Genomic DNA, 24,471 nt, shown 5'->3' on the forward strand with positions numbered 1-24,471 from the left:
TAACTTAGAGCCAAGAGAATTATACCAGGTATGTCATATAAAAAATGATCCAATCCAGAACAATATGGGGAGATGTTTAAATTTTGAAAGATAATAACCACCTTATCAGTATTCAATATACACTGAAATAACATTCAAATACAGAAAAGGAATAAAGACTTTTACAAGAAAATTAACATGCACACACACACAGAGAGAGAGAGAAATAATTTATAGTCAGTTGGCTAGTGCTTCAAAAAATTTCCAGGCACAAGGAGTACAGTGGCAAAAGAAACTATGGGTCTATACAAAAAATAAAAATGTAAAAATGTACAACTGAAGGATGATATATAAAATATTGAAATATCAAAAAGTTTAATTCCTTTGAAAGTAATTGACTAAGGGAAATTTTTATTGATATACTGTAGGATTTGAGGAACCAATAAAAGTAATATTTATGAAAACTGCAAATTTTGGAATAATAAACAGGATCTTTCTTACTTAAAGGCAATCTCTATGTAATCATTATGAAAATAAATTAGACAAATTTGACAAATAAGGAATAAAAGAAGGGATAAACATTATGGTTATTCATATATATTGAAAAGATAGTAAGAAAATGTTATAAAATATTTTTGCTGTTATATTTCATAATTTAGATGAAATGTACTATTCCTTAAAGATGTTCACGCAAGAGAAACAAGCAACTAGAACAGCCCTGGATCTATTCATGAAATTGATTTTTTCCTTAAAAATTTTGCACAAGACAAAAATGAGAGAATTCTTTTCACAATGTGAAAAAGATACTTTTCCTCCAGATTGAAATGTAGACAGAATGCTATGTGAAATCTCCTCAACCATGCAGAAAAGACAACCTCTTGAGAGATAGTAGAGCAAAAACAGAAGGAACCTGCATCCCAGGATAATGTCATGGAAGAGAGTAACCCAAAACCAAAGGCTGTTCTGTTATATCTAAGGATGATTCTAATCCCTTTGTTGAACCCCACCATTCTGAATCCTTTTCTCATGCAAAAATAACATGTACCCAACAAATACAGTTCTTTCCATATTCCAATCATGTAACCTGATGAATCTTTCCTTTTTCACAAAGTTCTTTCCTTCTGTAAATACGATTGTACTTATATATTTGAAAGTTTCAGCTGGTATTGCCAAAGCTACACTCTTCTCTTACATATCTAAAGAATGTCTGCCAGCAATTTATAACTCAGTGTCCCCTATTGTTTTTGTTTGTTTTTAAAAAGTTTTAAAAATACTATATTTTTTCTGTAATAAAAGTAGCATAGTTTCATAGAGAAACAGACATGAAATAGAGAGGTAATGAAGAATGTGAGCTCTAAATTCAGCCAGTCTGGGTTCAAATGTGAGCTTGTCTTTGAAAGTGTGTATTGATGATCAATGATTTCTATAATTTCTGTGGGCAGAGAGATTACATCTGCAAAGTTCAACCATTCAAACATACTTATTGAGGCACTCTTCTTTGTGCTGGGGATAAATAACTGAAAATAACTGGCAGAAATCATGTGCTCATACAGTTTTCATAGTGGAGGAACACACAAAAGAAACAAATAGTATAAGCAAAATATATAGACTATTAAATGGGATAACTGCCAGGAACAAATGTACCAAGTGGGAGGGATGTGACAGTTGCAATTTAAAATAAGGTGGTAAGGAAAGGATTTATGAAGAAGAGAATGAGAAAAGATCCATGGAGTTACGAGGGGGAAGGGAATTTCAGGAAAAAGAAGTGAAAAACTCCAGGTAGCATCAGGACTAGTGGATATAGAGAAGTGTAAAAAGGTCCTTGTGGCTGTTCCATAGTGATAGTGACATACTCAGTGATACAGAATGAGTTCCTAGGAAAAAGGACATGGGGCAAGATAATTTTGCATATGCAGGCTTTTGTAAAATATTCAATTTTTCCATTAGCATGATGGGAAGTCTTGTAGGTTATTTGAAGAAAAGTAACATGATCCTACTTACTTTGGTAATGGTATGACTCTGGCTCCTACATTGAGATCAAGCTCAAGGGTTATAAGCTGGAAAACAGGGAGACAACATAGAAAGGTATAGAATGTTTCACCAATAATTTAGAGACTGAGATGATGGCTCTTTGGACAAAAGTGGTGGCAGAAGAGGTGTTGAGAAATAGTCTCACTTCAAATTTTTCTGTATAGAAAATCAGTATGATATGCTAATAGACTGGGCATGAGGTGTGTGACAGAAAATCCCAGGGTGACTCTTAAGACTTTACCTGAACAATTAGGAGGATAGCTTTCTATCAATGGAGATTAAACTTTAGGTATTGTGAGTGTCTATTTGGGAGTTAACTTGTGAAGATAATTCAGATTAATTATAGAACTGAGAGCTTTGATTATAGCCTGGCATTAAGTAGGTTCTCATCAAATCTAATATGTTTTTACAATTATATTAAATCAATCATTTGCAAACAGAAACTATTGTTCATACATTATCCTACCATTTTTCTGTCCTATTTTCTTCATCACTAATTGATGAAGAAATTACAATGCATAGATGTGACATGGCACCAGAACAAAAGGATTTCAGATATGGTAAAAAGGGGAAATTTTACATTGTATACGTATTACTAGACTACAAACTAAATAAGAGTGTACAATACAAGCATTGAATCATAATGCAAACCATGACATATAATTAATAGCACAATTTAAATAGTTAGCACACTAATGAAAACTGTTAGTAACATGGGAATTTATTTGAGACCTTCAGTTTATGTATGGTTTTCCCTAAACCTTCAACTTTTCTAATAAAAATAAAATTAATAAATGCATAAATATATAAATAAATAAGCAAGCAAGCTTGTTTTGCTGAATTTGGAGTAAAAATTTAGAAAAATATTCCAACCACATGTTACACAAAATATGACATGCATTGATACAAATAGGGATGAGGGAAAATGCAAATAGTTTAGTGCTTATATGTTGTTCAAAGGTTGTGTTACATATATTTAATGGCAACATAAGTGTTCACTGGACAATATTATAAGAGGGTAGGGTATTCTTAATTTAGTTAAAAATTAAGTATTTCCTGAGCTTTTTATTTTTACTGCCTACATAATTATAGAATGTGTTGAGCATTTTTGCCAACATATAACAAGATGTACTTTTTGTGATATTATATTTAAACAAAGGAATTACTGGCAGTTATTAATACATCACAGAATGTTGAGGTGTTCAAATAATTAGCAGGGAGATGAAAAAGACAGGATACTACATGCAGATTTTTAATTTTTTGAATTTATATAATTTCAGGTATTATAATATTGAAAGATGAGGGTCTTGATCTCATCCATGTACCAAGAAAAGATTCTTCTACCAACATTAAATGACAAAGTAATTATAAAGCATTACACTGATTTGTAAAATGAAAACTGCAAAACAATAATAAAAAGAGAAACATGTGTAACATATATAAATATAAACCTATACATAATAACTAGTAGTCAATAAGACCATGAAAAAATACCAAACATAATTAGGATATTTTTATTTTCTTTAATATTTTAAAATAATTATCAAAATTTTTTGAGGTTCACATTTACTTTTTGCTATTACAAAATTCTATAACAATATTTTCCAATGCTCTCACTAATGTTTAAAGTTGATTTCTCTTCTTAGCTATTTCTTTATTAATAAGACCAATCAAAGAACTTATGAAACACCAGTGAATGTTTTCATGACAAAAGTTTGCATTCAGAATTCTGCAAGACTGTAATTTTTCTGATTACGATGGTAGCTAATTAAAAAGACATTATTAAATTCTCCATATTTAACCTCTGATTTAATCTTTACAATAATTCAGTGGATTTACAATTATGCTTTATTCACACTTAAGGAAACTGAGATTTATCAAGGGGAAATTTGCTCAAAAACCAACAGAGCTAAAACCCTAGATTGTCCTGTCAAAAGTAGCAGTTTTTGTGATTCAGCTATGATTCTAGCCTAAAAATCAAATGGAATGACCCTGAAACTCTTATCCATAATACAATTCTGTGAAATTGGGACCAGCATGGTTGTTTCTATGATACATTTTGAAAGATGATGCAAAATTTTTTACATTGCTCTTAAAAACACATATATTTAAACCAATGTTATGTCATACATTTTAAGGGTTTCTATTATTATGCAGATATCTAACGTATTCTTCAAAATATTTTAGATCATATGTGGTGCAGGACAGATGGCTCAGGGTAAATGCAAATGATTTAAAGGGTGTCATTATATCCAAGAGTAAATTAATTATACTCAAATAAGAAGAACATTAAAGATGATTAAATATTTAGCTACCCCATAATTTAAATTGTCTCCTGCCATCTCTCTTCTGTATGAATCTAATGAGAGCATTTTTCACTTCTTTGTTCCTAAGACTATAAATGAGTGGATTCAGCATGGGGGTTACCATAGTATAAAACACAGAAACCACTTGATCCTTTCCCAAAGAATAGGACGTCTTTGGTTTTAAATAAATAAAAATTGTAGTGCTGTAATAAATAGTGACCCCCAAGAAGTGGGAAGCACAAGTAGAGAAAGCTTTACACTTTCCTGAGGTGGACTTAATTTTCAGGATACTGGACAGAATGGATCCATAGGAGATAGAGATTACAGTAAGAGACAGCAGTACATTTAAACTACTGACAATGAATAGCATGATTTCAGAGTCATGAGTGTCGGTGCAGGACAGAACTAACAGTGGAATTACATCACAGAAAAAGTGATAAATTACGTTGGATTTGCAGAATTGCAAACTGTTCATGTAAACAAGGTTGAGTAATGATTCAGTGAAGCCAATAATATAGGATCCAGTGATAAGGAGACAGCAGAGTCTCATGGACATGATAACTGGGTAGTTTAGAGGATTGCAAACAGCTGCATAGCGGTCATAGGCCATTGAAGCGAGAAGGAAAAATTCAGTGGCAGCCAAGAAGAAAAAAAAAGACATCTGGGTGAAGCAACCCACAAATGAAATATATTTGTTGGAAGTCAAATTCTCTAAGGTTTTAGGTGCAATAACTGTTGAGTAACAGAGGTCAAGGAATGAGAGCTGGCTGAGGAAAAAATACATGGGAGTGTGAAGTTGGAGATCCAGGTGAATTATCAGTATCATCCCTGCATTGCCCAGCAGGGTAATCAGGTATATCAGGAGAAACAGTGTAAAGAGGACCCACCGGGTTTCCCCAGATTCTGTTAATCCCATAAGAATGAAGTCAGTCACATTTGTGTTATTCCTACTTTCCATAGCATTCACTGTTGCAAACTGTTGAGAAATCAAAGGTGATACTTTGTATAAATGTTTTGAAATGATATCTGTTTTGTGAATGAAATGGCATTTAAAAAATAAAGTTTCTAGACTCTAAATATTCATAATAAATAGTAGTTTACAAAGTATGACTGAAAAGAATGAACATGACTGCCCAATCTAAATTAGCCATAAATCATCATTTAATATTATGTATTAGAAGCTCATTTATATCACATTATTAAAATGAACTTGACATTCTCATAAATGCTTCTTTTATTTACCTACTCTTTTGATAAAAATATTATATCATGGATAATAGTACTGCATAATCTTTTTAGGAAATAAAAAAGGCAGAGAACGTTGACTTATCCAGAGATAACCACAAAGAGTTATGTTGGATCTGTGATTCTACCAAGAATATGTGAGTCCAGAGATCATATTCATAATGCTCTATTTCTACTTAAAAGTAATTTCAGGAGAACAGTAATATAATCCTAGATGTATAGACAACAATTACAGGGAGATTTATGCTTCACTTATTATTCTTTTGAAATCTATAGTATTTAATAGAAATTACAGATTCAAAATTAAAATCTTAAGTGACATTACCGGGGTGTATTAATATTACAGCACACACATTGCACTTAATTTTCAGATGATATATTTTTGGGGTTATTTAAAATGAAAATTCTTCCAAAAATTATATTGATATATATACCTTGCTTGATGACTCTGAGTCCATCAAATCTATATTTTCATTTCTATGAATGGAAATATACTTACTTATGTATACTTACATAGGTAATACCAATGTGACATATATATGTATTTTCACACTCTTCTAATAATATTCCTGTTTTGTATTGGAAAGGCTAAAAACCTCTAAATTTAAAAATGCAAGAATACTTACCATGAGCCAAAGTTGGTGAAAAACTACTTGCAGCATTATCTGTCTAGAAATACATCAACTTGAAATTTTCTCACTGAAAAAAATACGTATGCTGTTTAAGAAACCAGAACTTTCAGCAATATAATAATTAAAATCCTTTGAACTAACTTTCATTTACCTTTATGTGCATGAATATATAACTTAAAACATTTATTTTAGGTCCCATTCAAATAGAAAGTTTTCCTGGAAATTAGGTTTCACAAGCTTATCAGGAGGCTACTGTGAATGCAGGCACAGCAGGGTATCTCTTGGTTTTCACCATGATAGTGCCATGGCACGTCTTATATTATACGTTGCTGATAATGCAACGTTTGATCATCTCTGGGACCAATTTCTGTTAATTGGAATGATTCCAATGATAAAAGTTTGAAGACTAGTGCATGTTACGTTTGTAACAGAGAGTTGCTTTCCCCATAGAAAACACATAATGTTGAGCAACATGCATTGGTCTTCTTTCTGATGTTTTCATTGATGAGTGGGTAAGAGGGAAGGAAGACATATCTAGAGATAAACTTAATTAACCTGTGGCTGAAAAGCCAGATGCTTAACCATTGGAGGTAAATAGCACATTTTTCAAAATGACACATTTTTATATCTAAAATGTGACACTGTCATTGGAGTAAAGATTGTCTGTTTTAAAAACTTAGAATACAATAAAATCCAAATAGGAAAATTAAATATTGTCAACTCCCAGATGTATTTACATCCAATTATTTTCCTTTGTGTATATAATGTTCACTTTTAGGACACATATGCATTTATATATTTTTATCACACTGCATTTTCACAAAAATTCTGATTTTATTATTGAATATATATGATACACTTTGACCTGTGTTATATGAGACTTTGGTAAAGCTCTCACATATTGTATTTTGTATTGGTTGGTACAGCATATCAAATTTATTTCTAGGAATGTAGAACAGCTGACGAATGGGCATTTTTGTGGCACCAAAAGGAAAAAAAACGGTAGAGTTTCATCTTTCAGTTTTACCACTGTCACTACAGGCATACTGTAGTATTAACCAAAACAATGTTTGTGCAACTTGTGCAGTGTATTGCCTTATATTTAAAGTAACATGAGAGAAGAAAGAAAAATTAACAGTGAGTTTAATAAACATTTATAGTTAACTTAATGACTGATACCTAACTTCATCTCTATATAACCACATAAGGCATCTGGTGAATCCTACATTAATGAGTGATAATAAAATCACTTTCTCGTTTGCTTTATAATCCACTCAGAGAAGGAAAACTGCTTATACTGCAGAAGTTTAGGAGAAGATTTGATGGTATGGATCAAGGCATTAAAATATTGTATTATACATTGAATTAATTTTAGAAACAGAATTCTTCACTTCATCAAAAATTCAGTAATGCTGAGGAAAGTTTTCGTGGAGTTCAAAAATTTGGCATTAACTAATTTCACAATAGGTGTCTTCTCCATTTAATGCAATGTAGGGACAGATGGAAAAGTTCTATGTTAATTATATTTCAATGAGACTTGCCAACTCCCTTAAAAATCACCATGCATGAATTTTTCATCACCGCATTGAAATCTGTTTTTACACTATTAATGGTGCTTTGATATAATATGAGTAATATTTGACAAAAGGATAGTTCTCAAACTAAATTTATGAATAGTTTTGCTGAAATTTATAGGTGGGATTCCAGTATGTCATCTCAAATAGTAAAATAATTAGGTGGGAGGGCAAGGAGTATGAAATACAATGAAAATATGACTCCTTTGTCCTATATTTCAAGAATATTACTGAAAAATTTAACCATATCTCATTCCATTATATTGCAAGTATTTTTCTAGGGAATAAAGTTCACCTACTTAAAATACTTTAAGTGCATTTAATATTATAATCATTTCTAAACAACCAATATTGCAGTTTATGACACTTGGGGATTCTGTATGCCCACAGAAAATTTTATAACTAGCAATAATTGACAGTGCCACTATGATCAAAACTTCAGAAAATAGATGAAAGGATTCTAGTAACTGAGTGACTATGCAATCAAGAAGATTCTACTTGAAACTCTTAGGAAACATCTTACCTGTTTTAATATAGGGGTCCCTAGCTCTGTTTATAGTGAGGAATATAACCTTATGGTGAACAGTGGAGTGCATGTAGATTCCAATCTATCCAAGGGCTGCTTGAAATATAGACTCAGGGAAATCATCTATCTTTCCCTCTCTCAGTACTTGCTATGCAGACAGAAACAGCTTGCAGACAGCAAAAGCAGTGTAATAATAAATTTTGAAATGCTGCCTTAGGTAAAGTATTCCAGCATTTATGACATATACTATAAGACCCGGAAATAGAACAGCAAACTAACCCCAAAGCAAGGAAAAGGAAAGGAATTATTAAGATCAGAGTAGCAGTAAGTGAAGTTGAGACTATGAAAACAAATTAGAAAACCATGAAGAGCAGAACTTGGTTCTTTGAGAAAATGTATAAAATTGATTGGGTCCTAGCTAGGCACACAAAAGAAAGAGACATAGAGAGAAAGGTTGAGTGATAATAATTACAGTAATATGTGGAATAAGGGACATAATGACTAACTCCACAGAAATAAAAGAAATAATGAAAGGATACTATGAGAAACTACAAGCTAAGAAATTAGACAATGTAAGTGAAGTGGACAACTTCTGAGAAAGGCATTAGCAATGAACATTAGCTCAGGAAGTAATACATAATCTCAATTCAAGAGATTGAACCCACAACTTGTCAAGAAATTAAATCAGTTTTTAAGATGTTCCCCCCCAAAATTCCAGAACTAGATGGTTTTACATGTGAATTTCAACAAACATCAAGAATTAGTATCAATCCTGCTGAAACTTCAAAAAATGAAAAGGAGGGAAATCTACCTAACTCATTCTATGAAACCAACATCACCCTAATACTAAAGCCAGACAAAGATACTACAAGAAGAGAAAATTACAGACCAATCACTTTACTGAATATAGATTCAATTATATTCAACAAAATACTTGCAAAATGTATCCAATAGCACATTAAAAGAATTATAGACCATGAACAAAGGGATTTATTTGAGATATGCAAGGCTTGTTCAATGCAAGAAAACCAATTATTTTAATGCAGCATATCAACAACTCAAAGTGAGAAAATCAGATGATTGTTGTAATCAATGCAGAAAAGCATTTGAAAATATTCAAATTCTCTTTTCTATGAAAACACTTCAAAGGATAGGAATAAAAGGGAACTTCCACAACAAAATAAGCAGGATGTAGAAAAACCCACAGCTAACATCATCCTGAATGTGGAAAGACAAGAAGCTTTCACTCTAACATCAGGCATGAGACAAGGAGGTTGACTGTCAAGATTTTACTTAACATTGTTCTGGAAGTTCTAGCCAGAGCAATTAGACAAGAAAAGATATACAACATAACAAAATTGGAAAGGAAGTAGTAAAACTCTCACTATTTGCTGATAACATGACAATGTATGTCAATAATCTCCCAAAATCTATAACAAAGATACTAGAACTAATAAATGAGTAGAGAAAAGTGGGAGGGTATAAGATCAAATCCCCAAATTAGTAGTGCTTCTATACACTATTGATGAACAATCTGAGGAGGAAATCAAGAAAAAATTCCATTTACAATAGTAGCCCAAAGAATCAAATATTCAGAAATCAACTTAAGTAAGGATTCAAAAGACCTAAACAATTTCTTGTTAAAAGAAATCATGGAAAACATAAATAATTAGAAGGGCATACCATGTTCATGGAATAGAAGACTAAATATAGTTATGATGGTACTTCTACCCAAATTGATTTATATATTCAATGCTATAATCAATACAATCCCAAATTAGCTTGCAGAAATAGAAAAATCAACAATCAAATTTATTTTCAAGTGTAGAGTGCCCTGAATCCTTAAAATATCTTTAAAAAGGAAAATGAAATGGGACATCTAACACTGCCTGATTCAAAGCATATTGCAATGATAAAGTGATCAAAACAACATGGCCCTGACATGAAGATAGCTACACAGACCTATAGAATTAATTTGAGTGTTCATAAATACACCATATCATCTATGTACAATTAATCTTTGATAAGGCAATCAAGCCAACCTATCTGTGACTGAACAGCCTCCACAATAAATGGTGTTTGGAGAACTGGATATCTATATGAAAAAGAATGAAAGAAGATCCATCTCTTCCACCTGATACAAAAATGAACTCAAATGGATCAAAGACCTAAACATTAGAGTAAAGAACATAAATTGCCATAAGAAAATATAGGAAAATATATTATAAATCTTGTAAGAAGAGGCAGTTTCATAGACCTCACCCTAAAGCATGTGCTTAGAACAGAAATGGATAAATGGGATCTCCTCAAACTAAACACTTTTGTGCATCAAAGAAATTTCACAGCAAAGTAAAAAGGCAGCCTATTCAGTGGAAGATGATATTTGCTAACCACATATCAGACAAAATTTCAGTATTCAGAATATGTAAAGAGATTCTTCAACTCAGTAATCAAAACACAAACAATGTGATCAAAAAATGAATGAAAGAAATGAATAGACACTTTTCAGAAGAATAAACACGAATGGCAGAAAGGCACATAAGAAGATATGCATCTTCACTGGTTAATAGGGGAATATTTAGGCAAAGCAATGCCACAATAAGATGTCATTTCACACCCACTAGTAAGGTCATTATCAAAAAAGCAGAAAATGAGTGCTAGACAAGATGGGGAGAAAGAGACCCATCCACTGTTGGTGGGAAAGTAAAATTGTACAATTGCTCTGGAAGGCAGTTTGGTGTTTCCTCAGGAAGAAAGTATAGAATAGTCACATGATCCAGCAATTCCATTACTAAGCATATATGCAGAGGAACTGATTGTAAATACACAAATATGCATTGACACACTGAGGTTTTTTGCAAAGTTATTTATGATTGCCAAGAGATGGAACCAACCCAAATGTCCATCAACAGATTTGTAGTTAAACAAGCTATGACATATACCTCCAATGGGATACTGCAATGCAGTAAACAATAAAGTCATTGTTATGCATGTTAAGCATGAAACAATATGGATACATCTTGAGGGCATTATGTTGAGTGAAATTAGCTACAAACAAAGGACAAATACTATAAGTTCTCACTAATATTTGAGAGCTAAATTTAAGAATGCAGTTTATCAGGAGATAGAATGTTGAGATTGGGCATTTGTTTCTGAATGAGTACAGATTATGCCACAGGACTAAATTCAGAAATGGATAACACAATACTATCTAAAGGTATCATTGTAAGAAAAGTATGCTTAAAGAAGATGAGTGTGAGTATGGTTGAGGGAGAAGGGCATGGGCACTATGAAATCAGGATGGAAGCTAGAAGATAAAGACTGACACTGTAAAATGTAGGAATACCTGCAGTCAAGAAGGGTGGTGATTAAATGTGCAAGTATAAAAGTGTTTTTACTTGGGAAATAACAAATGAATGTCAGCATTTCAAGTGTTTGAAAATGGACAGTATATTAAAAAAGGTACACTCAATGCAAGCTAGGATTATAGTAAACAATAATGCTGTACTGTGTTTCCACTGAATGAAACAAAGACATTATGCCAACACTACCAACAAGTGGGGGGCATGGGGGAGGGGTATGGGCTCCATGTGGAAGAAAGGGAAATATCTTCTTGTCTTCATATATATTATGGTGACAAAGTCATGTCTATTTACTTAGATTGGATTGGCTGATGTGTGAACAAAATTGGTTAAAAATGAACAAGGAGAAACAAGTGCTAGATAAAATGTGGAGAAAGTTATGTACTGTTGGTAGAGTAGCTGTGGTGCAGCCCCTTGTGAGGACAGTGTTGTGGTTTCACAGGAGACCAGGGGTAGGGTTGCCATGTGATCTTGCAACCCATTTTAGATAGTTGCTTGGAGGAACTGAGAGTGAGGATACGAATGAACATTTGCACACTGATGTTTCTGGTGGCCCTGATTCACAATGGATGGAGGGGGTATAAGAGTACAATAAGAATTGGAAGAATGGAAGAGGAACTATGGTGTTTACATAGAATAGATAATAAGTAACTGTAAGAAAGAAAGAAGTTGTGGGACATGTAACTAGATGAATGAACCTTAAGGATTGCATGTTGAATAAAATGTCAGAAACAAAAAGGCAAATATTGTCATACCTTACTCATAAGTATTAACTATAACATACAAACTCAGAGAATTGAAGGTAAGAACATGGGTTATCAGGTTGGGGCTATTTTCAAGGTTCCTAGATTGCAAGCTCTTCCAGAAGTCACATGCATTTAGGAATTGTAACTGATATTTCTCAATTTTGAGATACCAAGCTTTTTGCATATAACCTGTCATTCCTGGAAACTTTGAAGATTTATTTGCTACCTGAGACTCAGAGCTAGACCACTGAAGGTATGAAAGGCAGAATTACCCAATCAGCAGCTGTTTAAAAAAAGCTGAAAAAGTGATCAGACTTTGTCTAGACGTATGAATGTAGCTCATATGTATAGAACTAAGGTAAATCAGAATATTTGTTTAAAGATGATGTAGTCCATATTTTCAAACTTCAACTTCTGTGTGAGATCAAAGGGGGAGATGTTTACATGATGCAAAATTTGTCTTTTGGGTATCATTTTCTTTAACTTAACTTGCAGGGTCAATTTACTAGAAAACCATAATTACATGGAATTTTGAATAGGGCATGAGATCTTGTTGGATAGCACAGGCTAGGGTGATACCCAAATATACCCCATAGTAACTTCAGCAGAAAATAAAAGTATTTGCAAAGTCTCCTTTAGGAACTGGGGAGAAAGGAGGAAATATCAAACTTCCTATCTGGGGAATTCCTGTATTCTTGCAAGCAGTGAGGACAACCAGTTCAAAAGACTGAGACCTCAACCTTGGGGCTCACTCCTGTGACTCTTATTCCTACAAATGAGAGGTAAAAACTATTGATAACTATGTCTAAGGATCATCTCAATATACCCTCCCTTTTCCTCACCATGACCTCTCACCTGAAACCAACTTGACAGTTGATTGTTCTGAAGTATTATATAGATATCCCTCTTTAATCTATGGTACATTAGAGGGGCTGGAGGGAAGTATTTGAAACTGTTCAACTGTGTTCCAGTAACCTTGATTCTTGAAGAAGACTGTATAACTATACAGATTTTACAATATGACTGTGTGATTATGAAAATCATGTTTCTGTTGTTCCTTTTGTCCAGAGTAAGGACAGATGTGTAAAAATAAATAAATAAATAACAGAAAAACCAAAGAAGCATAAAAAAGAAATAAAGGGAAAAAATTGGGTAGATTGAAATTCTGTAGGTCAATGAGCAGGAGAAGTAAGGGGTATGAGATGTTTGAGTTCTTTTTGTTCTTTGTATTTCTTTTTCTAGAGTGATGCAAATTTTCTATAAGTGATCATGGTGAAAACCACTCAACTATGTGATGATATTGCAAGCCATTGATTGTATAATATGGTTGGACTGGTGTGTATGGATATTTCTAAATAAAAATGTGTGTTTTAGAAATATTGACAAGGAAGCCAAATGAATGGGAGAGAATGTTTGGTAACCATATATCTGATAAGTGTTTGCTAGCCAGCATGTATGAAGAATAATATGATATAAGGAAAAATAAAACAATTATAAAATAGGCAAAAGATACAAGTATGCAATTTTTCAAAAAGGAAATTAAAAATTCCTAAAATCACATGAAGAAATACTCATATTCATTAACTATTAAGGAAATACAAAGCAAAACTTCAACGAGATATAATCTCACACATATAGGAATTGCTGCTATTAAACAAACAAGAAATACAAGTATTGGAGAGGATGTGGATAAATTGGAACACTTATTTACTGTTTGTGGGAATGTAAAATCATACAACCTCTGTGGTTGCCTGATGCCCTTTTTAAACAAGTTATGGACAGATGAGTAAAAAATAAGGATGAAAACAAATATATAATAAGGGAAGGTAAATGGTAAAAATTGAGTAGATTGAAATCCTGAGTCAGTGAGAGAGAGGAGCAAAGGACACATGATGTGTGAGTTCTTTTCTTTTCTTTTTTTTTAAGTTTTGTTTCTAGTCCTTGTGTTAGAGCAGTTGCATGCTCCCATACTTTCTTTTTCAGGAACATTGTGAAATAGTGAATTTGTAGCCAGTAATGATTTCATTTGTTTTTCATTTGCTTTTACATATTAGAGATTTTTCTTTTCATTGTAGGCAGATTCTGATTAGAAGAGTCAATAAAAAATTTCCTATTAAATCCCACCTGCTAATTATATCTCACTAGTCTGAATGACTTCACTATTTCTTTATCAGTGTGGAAGATTATAATTAAAATGAATTTACATGCAAAGAAGGAAAACATTTTTATTAACCAGTGTTCCAGAAACAGTGCTATTAACAGTTGATCTTTCCTCCAAACAGAGACACATACAAGCAGTCACTATTCATATATTACAAAGTTTTTTAGTCAACTTTTTGGAATTGGGGAACATTTTCTCACAGAAACAATGGTGCTTAGATTCTCTATTAACCTTCCAATGGATATCTTGCTTGGGAAGCTAATCAATCCACTTAACCATGAAAGTACTTAACTTGAATATAGTTGGTGAACTAAATTGTAGATACTGACCAGCCTCTGCAACATAACCCTGACTAAGGAAATGGTGCACGAATGCCAAATGCACATATTGGAGTATACCAAAGTTGGATCTCCTTGTGCTGTGTAACTCTGTCCCTAGGTGTAGGAAACAATAGATTCAGTATGGGGGTAACAAATGTACAGTTATAAAATGTATATAACCTATTATAAAAGTGTACTAAGTAAGTCTTTTGTTATTGTTATTGAAAACAAAACCTTATTAGTATGTCAACTTATCTTAAACATCTTGACCTTATTTGTGACCTAATAAAGTGGTGATTGATAATTCAAAAATAATTTTCATCCTTTTAAAACTACTGTGCAAACTATATACTCTTGGGGAGGTTTGAAATTTATTAGCGGTTTCTTTAAACATGTTCACCTTACTTAGATACTGATTTTAATGCTATCATGTTCTCTAAATATTTTGAGTAATATGTTTTTTATTTTTAAAAAAGTTTATGAGATTTGTGATATCTGATAGTACCCTAGAACCTGAAACACACTTTCAATGCCACTTCCTTACCAATTCTTCACAAACCCTCAGTCTTTTTGTTTTTGGTTTGTTTTTGTTTTTGGTGAACTGATTAATTGTAAACACAAATGATATCATTTGTTTTCGAAGTCATCTTTTCAGTCTTAGTGATGGTTAATATGGGTAAACCTTAGCAGTAAATAGTCTGCATTTGTAATAGGAAAGCTAAATTTTCTCAAGAATATTTGGATACTACAATACCAAGTTTTAAATCATCACCTTTTTCTCCAGTATGACCCAAGTCAGATATACATAGTTGAGTGCAGCTTTCTCAGCTGTTTAAGAGAAAATCATGTCACCAACGTTGCAGTAAGGATACTGTGGTTTGAATGGATGCCATCGCTCTTTTCTCTATGAACAGTGCAGAGCATTGTCTGGAGTGACATTCTGTGCAGATCCCCTGATGCTCCCTCTGCTCCTTCCATCACTACAGTATGTAAAAGAATCACATGAGGAAACCAGGAGTCTGAGAAAAATCAATTGCACTCAATAGCCAGTCTCTCCTTCTAGGGAAATCAATCCAGATGCACCCGCTTTGGTACCTCTTCTTACATACAGTCTGAATCAGGTTTATTCTATAAGAAATTTTGAGAATCAGCCAAAGCTTGAATGACCCAGTCATTTCAACTTGAAAAATTAAAAGAATAAAACTAGGTTGTCAATTGTTAGTGTAGATTAAAGTATAGTTATTGAACTGGTGCTTAGAAATCCTTAGAAGGGAAAAAAACATAAAAGTACATTTGAATTATTTTGGAAAGTAAAATTTCCCTTTCTGAATTTCCCATTCTTAAAGTTAACATTATATGAAATAATATAAAACACTAAACTGCTTTATATTCTACTAAGAAACAGAGTATAAAGATGTAGTCCTGTTTCATAACTTTTGCGCTACAACAAAAGTTTTTAAAATGCAAACCCAGTTCACTGTATATAAGGGGAACATTGTGTTACTTACAGAAGTCACTTAATACAGAGCATTTGTAATCAACTGCAATTCTAGCCATTCGTACCTAAGTATGTTCCGAGGTGGCTACACCACATGGGAAGATGAAATCTCCCCATTGTTTATCGTTTTACCTTCAGCTGTATCTGAATATAGTATAAGATCTCATAATAAAGTTGTATGTTGTTTTTGAAATGTGTAGGTTATTTTTGTGAATCTGATTAAATTGATATGGGGTGATGAACGAAGAAATTAATGGACTGGAAGGAAAGCAAAGTAGTGATAGTTTTCAGTGGACTTACTGTAGAAAAACTGCTGAAAGAGAGTCCTATTGCTTGGGCAGTTCCCAGACTTGAGAAGGAGCATAACCATCTGGAGTGCTCATTAAAATACAGATAGCTGATTTGTACCCTCAGAATATCTGGCTCAGTAGGTCTGGAGTAAAGCCTGACTATTTGCATTTCCAAAGAAGGGATAATATTATAGTTACCCATAAATATTGAAGAGATTGTAATAAAGTATTATAAAAATACTTTTGCTGATACATTTCATAATTTAGATGAAATGTACTATTCCTTAGAAACATTCACACAAGAGAAGAAGGCAACCAAGACAGCCCTATAGCTATTCATGAAATAAAATTTTTCCTTAACATTTTGCACGAGACAAAAATGTGAGAATTCTTTTCACAATGTGAAAATGATACTTTTCCTTCAGATTGAAATGTAAACAAATGCTACGTGAAATCTCCTCAACCATGCAGAAAACACAACCTCTTGAGAGATGGCAGAGCAAAAACAGAAGAAACTTGGGTCCCATAATAATGTCATGAAAAGAGTAACCCAAAACAAAAGTCTGCTCTGCTACATCCAAGGGTGATTCTTATCCCTTTGTTGAACCCCACCATTCTGAAACCATTTCTCACACAAAGATAGCATGTACCCAACAAATACAGTTCTTTCTATATCCCAATCACATTACCTAGTAAATTTTCCCTTCTTTACAAAGTTCTTTCCTTCTGCTAATATGATTGTACTTGTATGTTTGATAGTTTGGGCTGGCATTGCCAAAGCCACACTCTTCTCTCTACATGTCTGAAGAATGCTGCCAGCAATATACATCTCAGTGATCCTTATTTTTTTAAAAAAGTTTAAAAAATTATTATATTTTTTCTGTGTAAAAGTAGCATACTTTTGTAGAGAAACAGACATGAAATAGAGTGGTGATGAAAACTGTGAGCTCTAAAGTCAGTCAGTCTGGGTTCAAATGTGAACTTGTCTTTGAAACTGTGGATTGATGATGAATGATTTCTATAATTTCTTTGGGTAGAGGGATTACATCTGTAAAATTCAACCATTCAATCATACTTATTGAGGCACTCTTCTACATGCTGGGGATAAATAATTGAAAAAAAACTGGTAGAAATCTTGTGCTCATAGAGCTTTCATAGTGGAGGAAAACAGAAAAGAAACAAATAGCATAAGAAAAATATATAGACTATTAAAAGGGATAACTGCCAGGAACAAATATACCAAGAAGGAGGGATGGGACAGGTGTAATTTAAAATAAGGTGGTAAGGAAGGTTTTATGAAGAAGAGATTGAGAAAGGATCCATGCACTTATGTGGGTTAGGGAATTTCAGGAAAAAGAAAAAAATGATAAACTCCAGGTTTTCATCAGGATTAATGGATAAAGGAAATGAACAAAAGGTCCTTGTGACTATTCCAAAGTGAGAGTGACAGACTCAGTGATACAGGGTGAGTTCTTATGAATAAGGAGGACGGGTAGGATAAGTTTGGATATGCAGCTTTGGTAAAAGTATTTAATTTTTCCATTAGTATGCTGGGACGTTTTGTAGGTTATTTGAAGAAAAGTACCATAATCCAACTTACTTTGGTAATAGTATGACTCTGGTGCCTACATTGAGATCAAGCTCAAGAAGACTAAACCAGAAAACAGAGACAATATAGAAAGGTAAAGAAGGTTTCATCAATAATTTGGAGACTGAGATGATGGTTTCTTGGGCAAGGGTGGTGACAGAGAAGGTGTTGAGAAGTAGAGTCACTTCAAATTTTTCTGTGTAGAAAATCAGTGTGATATGCTGATGGACTGGGCATGAGGTGTGTGACTCTTCAGACTTTACCTGAACAAATAGGAGGATGGCTTTCTATTAACGGTGATTAAACTTTAGATATTGCAAGTACTTATTTCAGAGTTAACTTGTGAATATAAACCAGGTTAATTATAGAACTGAGAGTTTTTTATTATACCCTGGTATTAACTAGATTCTCAGTAAATCTAATATGTTTTTACAATTATTATATTAAATCAATCCTTGCCAACACAAACTACTGTTCATATTTTATCCTACCATTTTTCTGTCTTATTTTCTTCATCAGTAATTGATGAAGAAATTACAATACATAGATATGACATGGCACCAGATAAAAGGATTTCAGATGTGGTAAAAAGGGGAAATTTTAGATCATGCATGTATTACTAGAATACAAACTAAATAAGAGTGTACATTACAAGCATTGAATCCTAATGCAAACCATGACATATAATTAATCACAATTTAAGTTGTTAACTCATTAATGCAAAGTTAGTAACATGGGGATTTATTGAAGAGTTGCAATATTTACATGATTTTCTCTAAACCTTCAACTTTTCTAATAAAAATAAAATTAATAAGTGTATAAACATATAAATAAATAAGGAGGAAAGCAAGCATGTTTTGCTGAATTTGGAGTAAAAATTTAGGAAAATATTCAGACCACATTTGACACAAAATATGATATACAGTGATACAAATAGGGATGAAGGGAAGTGCAAATAGTTTAGTGCTCTCGTGTTGGTGAAAAGTTCTGTTATGTGTATTATTACACATAATAGCAACATAAGTCCTTACTGGACTATATTTTAAGAGGGTAGGGCATTATTAATTTATTTAAAAGTTAAGTATTTTCTGAGCTTCTTATTGTCTAATAATTATAGAATGTGTTGAGCATCTTTGCCAACAGACAACACGATGCACTTTTTTATGATACTGAATATAAACAAAGAAATGACTGGTACCTATTGATACATCACAGAATGCTGAGATCTTCAAATAATTAGCAGGGAGACATGAAAGAGATGGTACTACAGGAAGATTTTTAATCTGTTGAATTTATATAATTTCAGGTATTAAAATATTGCAATTATAAAGCATCACACTGATGTGTAAAAGGAAAACTGCAAAACAGTAAAAAAAGAGAAAAATGTGTAAAATATATGTAATATAAACCTATACGTAATAAGTAACAGTCTAGAATACTATGAAAAAATATCAAATATAATAAGGATATTACTACTTTCTTTAATATTTTAAAATAATTATCAAATTTTCTTTGAGGTTCACATTTAATTTTTGCTAATACTAATTACACAATATTTTCCAATGCTCCAATTTTTAAAGTTTATTTCCTTTCTTAGCTATTTGTTTATTAATAAGATTAATCAAAGTATTTAAGAATCACCAGTGAATGTTTTCATACCAAAACAGTGTACATTCTAAAATTTGCAAGACTAATTTGTCTGATTATGATGGTCACTAATTAACAGTACTTCATTAAGTTCTCCATATTTAACCTCTGATTTAATCTTTGGAGTAGCTCAATGGATTTACAATTATTTTCCACTCTCAAGAATACTGAGATTTACATAGGGGAAATCTCCTGAAAACCTAACAGAGCTAAAACCCTAGATTGACATGCCAAAAGCAGGATTTATTATGACTCAGCTATGTTTCAATTAAAAAAAATAAATGAAATGGCCCTTGAAAGTCTTCTCCATAATACAATTCTGTGAAATTAGACATGCATGGGTAATTCTATGATACATTTTGAAAGATGATGCAAAACTTTTTCTTATAGCTCGTAAAAGCACATATATTTAGACCAAAGGCATGCCATACATTTTAAGGCTTTCTAGTATTATGCAGATTTATAACATATTCTTCAAAATATTCTAGATCATGTGTGGTGTTGGACAGATGGCTCAGAATAAATGCAAATTAACTAAAGGTGTCTTTATATTTGGGAGTACATTATACTCAAATAGGAAGGAGACTAAAGATGAGGTAAAATATTCAGCCTCCCCATCATTTAAATTGTCTTGTGCCATCTCTCTTCTGCATGAATCTAATGAGAGCATTTTTCACTTCTTTGTTCCTAAGACTATAAATGAGTGGATTCAGCATGGGGGTTACCATAGTATAAAACACAGAAGCCACTTGATTCTTTCCCAAGGAATAAGACTTTTTTGGTTTTAAATAAATAAAAATTGTAGTGCTGTAATAGATGGTGACTCCCAAAAGGTGGGAGGCACAAGTAGAGAAAGCTTTGCACTTTCCTGAGGTGGAATTAATCTTCAGGATAGTGGACAGAATGGACCCATAAGAGATAGAGATTATGATAAGAGACAATAGTACATTTAAACTAGCGACAATGAATAGCATGATTTCAGAGTCATGAGTGTCTGTGCAGGACAGAACTAACATTGGAATCACATCACAGGAAAAGTGATAAATTACATTGGATTTGCAGAAATGCAAGCTGTTCATGTAAATAAGATTGACTAATGATTCAGTGAAGCCAATCATATAGGATCCAGTGATGAGAGCATGGCAGAGTTTCATGGACATGACAACCGGGTAGTTCAGAGGTTTTCAAATAGCTACATAGTGGTCATAGGCCATTGAAGAGAGAAGGAAAAATTCGGTGACACATAAAAAGAAAAAAAAAAGACATCTGTGTGAAACAGCCCACAAATGAAATATATTTGTTGGAAATCAAATTCTCTAAGGTTTTAGGTGCAATGACTGTTGAGTAACATAGGTCAAGGAATGAGAGCTGGCTGAGATAAAAATACATGGGGGTGTGAAGTTGGAGATCCAGGTGAATTATCAGTATCATCCCTGCATTGCCCAGCAGGGTAATCAGGTATATCAGGAGAAACAGTGTAAAGAAGACCCACCGGGTTTCCCCAGATTCTGTCAATCCCATAAGGATGAAGTCAGGTACATTTGTGTTATTCCTACTGTCCATAGCATTCACTGTTGCAAACTGTTGAGAAATCAAAGGTGATACTTTGTATAAATGTTTTGAAATTGTGTCTGTTTTCTGAAAGATTTGGCATTAAAAAAACAAAGATTCTAGACTCTAAATGTTCATAATAAATAGTAGTAGTTTACAAAGTATGACTGAAAAGAATGAACATGACTGTCCAATCTAAATTAGCCATAAATCATCATTTGATATTATGTAATAGAAGCTCATATATATCACATTATTAAATGAATTTGACATTCTTATGAATGCTCCTTTTATTTACCTACTCATTCAGATAAAAATACTATACCATGGATAATAGTAGTGCATGATTATTTTAGAAAATAAAAAGGGCACAAAACGTTAACTTATCCAGACATAATCACAAACAGTTATGTTGGATTTGTGATTCTACCAAGCGTATGTGAGTCCAGAGATCATATTCATAACACTCTATTTCTACTTAAAAGTAATTTCAGGGGGACAGAAAAATCATATTAGATGTATAAACAAAAATGATAGGGAGATTTATGCTTCATTTATTATTCTTTTGAATCCTATAGTATTTAATAGAAATTACAGATTAAAAATTAAAACCTTAAATGACATTACTGGGGTGTATTAATATTATAGCACAAACATGACACTTAATTTTCAGATGATACATTTTTAGGGATTGAAAATGAAATTTTTTCCAAAAATTACATTGATATATATATATATATATATATATATATATATATATATATATATATATACCTTTCTTGATGACTCTGAGTCCATCAAATCTATACTTTCATTTCTACAGTTGGAAATATACTTACTTAGGTATACTTACTTAGGTAAGGCCAACATGATATGTGTATGTATTTTCACACTCTTCTAATAATATTTTCTTTTGTATTAGACTAAAAACTCCGACTTTAAAAATACAAGAATACTTACCATGAGCCAAAGTTGGTGAAAAACTACTTGCAGCATTATCTGTCTAGAAACACATCAACTTGAAATTTTCTCACCGAAAAAAATATGTATGCTGTTTAAGAAACCAGAACTTTCAGCAATGTAATAATTAAAATCCTTTGAAATAACTTTCATTTACCTTTTTGTACATGGATATCTAACCTAAACACTTATTTTAGGTCCTGTTCTAATAGAAAGCTCTCCTGGAAATTAGGTTTAACAAACTTACCAGGAGGCTACTGTGAATGCAGGCAAATCAGGGTATCTTTTGGTTTTCACCATGAAAGTTCCATGGCACCTCTTATATTATATGTTGCTGATAATGCAACATTTGATCATCTCTGGGACCAATTTCTGTTCATTGGAATGATTTCAAGGATAAAAGTTTGAAGACTAATGCATGTTAGGTTTGTAAAAGACAGTTGCTTTCCCCATAGAAAACACATAATGTTGTGCAATATATTTTGGTCTTCTTTCTGATGTTTTCATTGATGATTGGGCAAGAGGGAAGAAAGATATATCTAGAGATATACTTAATTAACTTGTGGCTGAAAAGCCAGATGCTTAACCATTGGGGATAGAATAACACATTTTTCAAAATGACAAATTTTTATATGTAAAATATGATACTGTCATTGGAGTAAAGATTGTCTGTTTCAAAAACTTAGAATGCAATAAAATTTAAATAGGAAAATTAAATATTGTTAACCCCCAGATGCATTTTCATCCAATTGTTTTCCTTTGTGTATATACTGTTTACTTTTGGGGTACATATGTATTTATATATTTTTTATCACATGCATTTCCACAAAAATTCTGATTTTATCATTAAATATATATGATACACTTTGACCTGTGTTTATGAGACTTTTGTAAAGCTCACACACATCATATTTGGAATTGGATGGTACAGCATAACCAACTTATTTTTAGGAATGTATAACAGCTGATGAATGGGCATTTTTGTGGCACCAAAAGGAAAAAAATGGTGAAGTTTCATCTTTCAGTTTTACCACTGTCACCTACAACAGGCATACTGTTGTCTTAACCAAAACAATGTTTGTGCAACCTGTGCAGTGTATTGCCTTATATTTAAAGTAACATAAAAGAAAAAGTAAAAATTAATGGTGAGTTGAATGAGCATTTAGAGTTAACTTAATGGCCGATATCTGATTTCATCTCTATATAATCAGATAAGGCATCTGGTGACCCTTACATAAATGAGTGATAATAAAATCACTTTCTTTTGCTTTATAATCAACTTAGAGAAGGAAAAGTGTTTATATTGCAGAAGTTTAGGAGAGGATTTGATGGTATGGATCAAGACATTAAAAATATTTTATTATATATTTAATTAATTTTAAACAGAATTCTTCACTTCATCAAAAATTCAGTAATGCTGAGGAAAGTTTTCTTGGCGTTCAAAAATCTGGCATTAACTAATTTCATGATAGGTGTCTTTTGCATTTAATGGAATGTAGGGACAGATGGAAAAGTTCTATATTACCTCCACTTTAATGAGACTTGTCTACTCCCTTAAAAATCACCATGCATGAATTTTTCATCACAGCATTGAAATCTGTTTTTAGGCTCTTAATTGTATTTTGAAATAATATGAGTAAAATTTGAAAAATGGAGAGTTCTCAAACTGAATTTATGAATAATTTTGCTGAAATTTATACGTGGGATTCCAGTATGTCATCTCAAATAGTAAAATAATTAGTTGGGAGGAACAGGAGTAAGAAATACAATGAAAATATTACTCCTTTGTCATATATTTCAAGAATATTACTGAAAAATTTTAACCATATCTCATCCATTATATTGCAAGTATTTTTCTAGAGGATAAAGTTTACCTACTTAAAATAATTTAAATGTATTTAATATTATTATGATCATTTCTAAACAAGCAATATTACAGCTTATGACCCTTGGGGATTCTGTATGCCCACAGAAACTTTTATAACTAGCAATAATTGACAGTGTCACCATGATCAAAACTTCAGAAAATATGTGAAAGGATTCTAGTAACTGAGT

General features: G+C 32.4%; 1 protein-coding gene and 1 pseudogene across 1 annotated transcript; both read right to left on the minus strand.

The window, feature by feature from the left end:
* Window positions 1-4,317: 4,317 nt before the first annotated feature.
* Window positions 4,318-5,274, minus strand: LOC143645614 (olfactory receptor 8H1-like). Its single transcript, XM_077114878.1, has one exon. The coding sequence runs from the start codon at window positions 5,272-5,274 to the stop codon at window positions 4,318-4,320; it is 957 nt and encodes a 318-aa protein (XP_076970993.1).
* A 15,248-nt stretch (window positions 5,275-20,522) lies between these two features.
* Window positions 20,523-21,468, minus strand: LOC143645995 (olfactory receptor 8H1-like; annotated as a pseudogene).
* Between the last annotated feature and the right edge of the window lie 3,003 nt (window positions 21,469-24,471).

Source organism: Tamandua tetradactyla, chromosome 9 (genome assembly GCF_023851605.1).
Source record: "Tamandua tetradactyla isolate mTamTet1 chromosome 9, mTamTet1.pri, whole genome shotgun sequence".
Classification (NCBI taxonomy): domain Eukaryota; kingdom Metazoa; phylum Chordata; class Mammalia; order Pilosa; family Myrmecophagidae; genus Tamandua; species Tamandua tetradactyla.

Bases quoted from the DNA above. Each gene is read 5' to 3' on its own strand.
- LOC143645614 (XM_077114878.1), bottom strand. From the start codon at position 5,274: ATGGAAAGTAGGAATAACACAAATGTGACTGACTTCATTCTTATGGGA.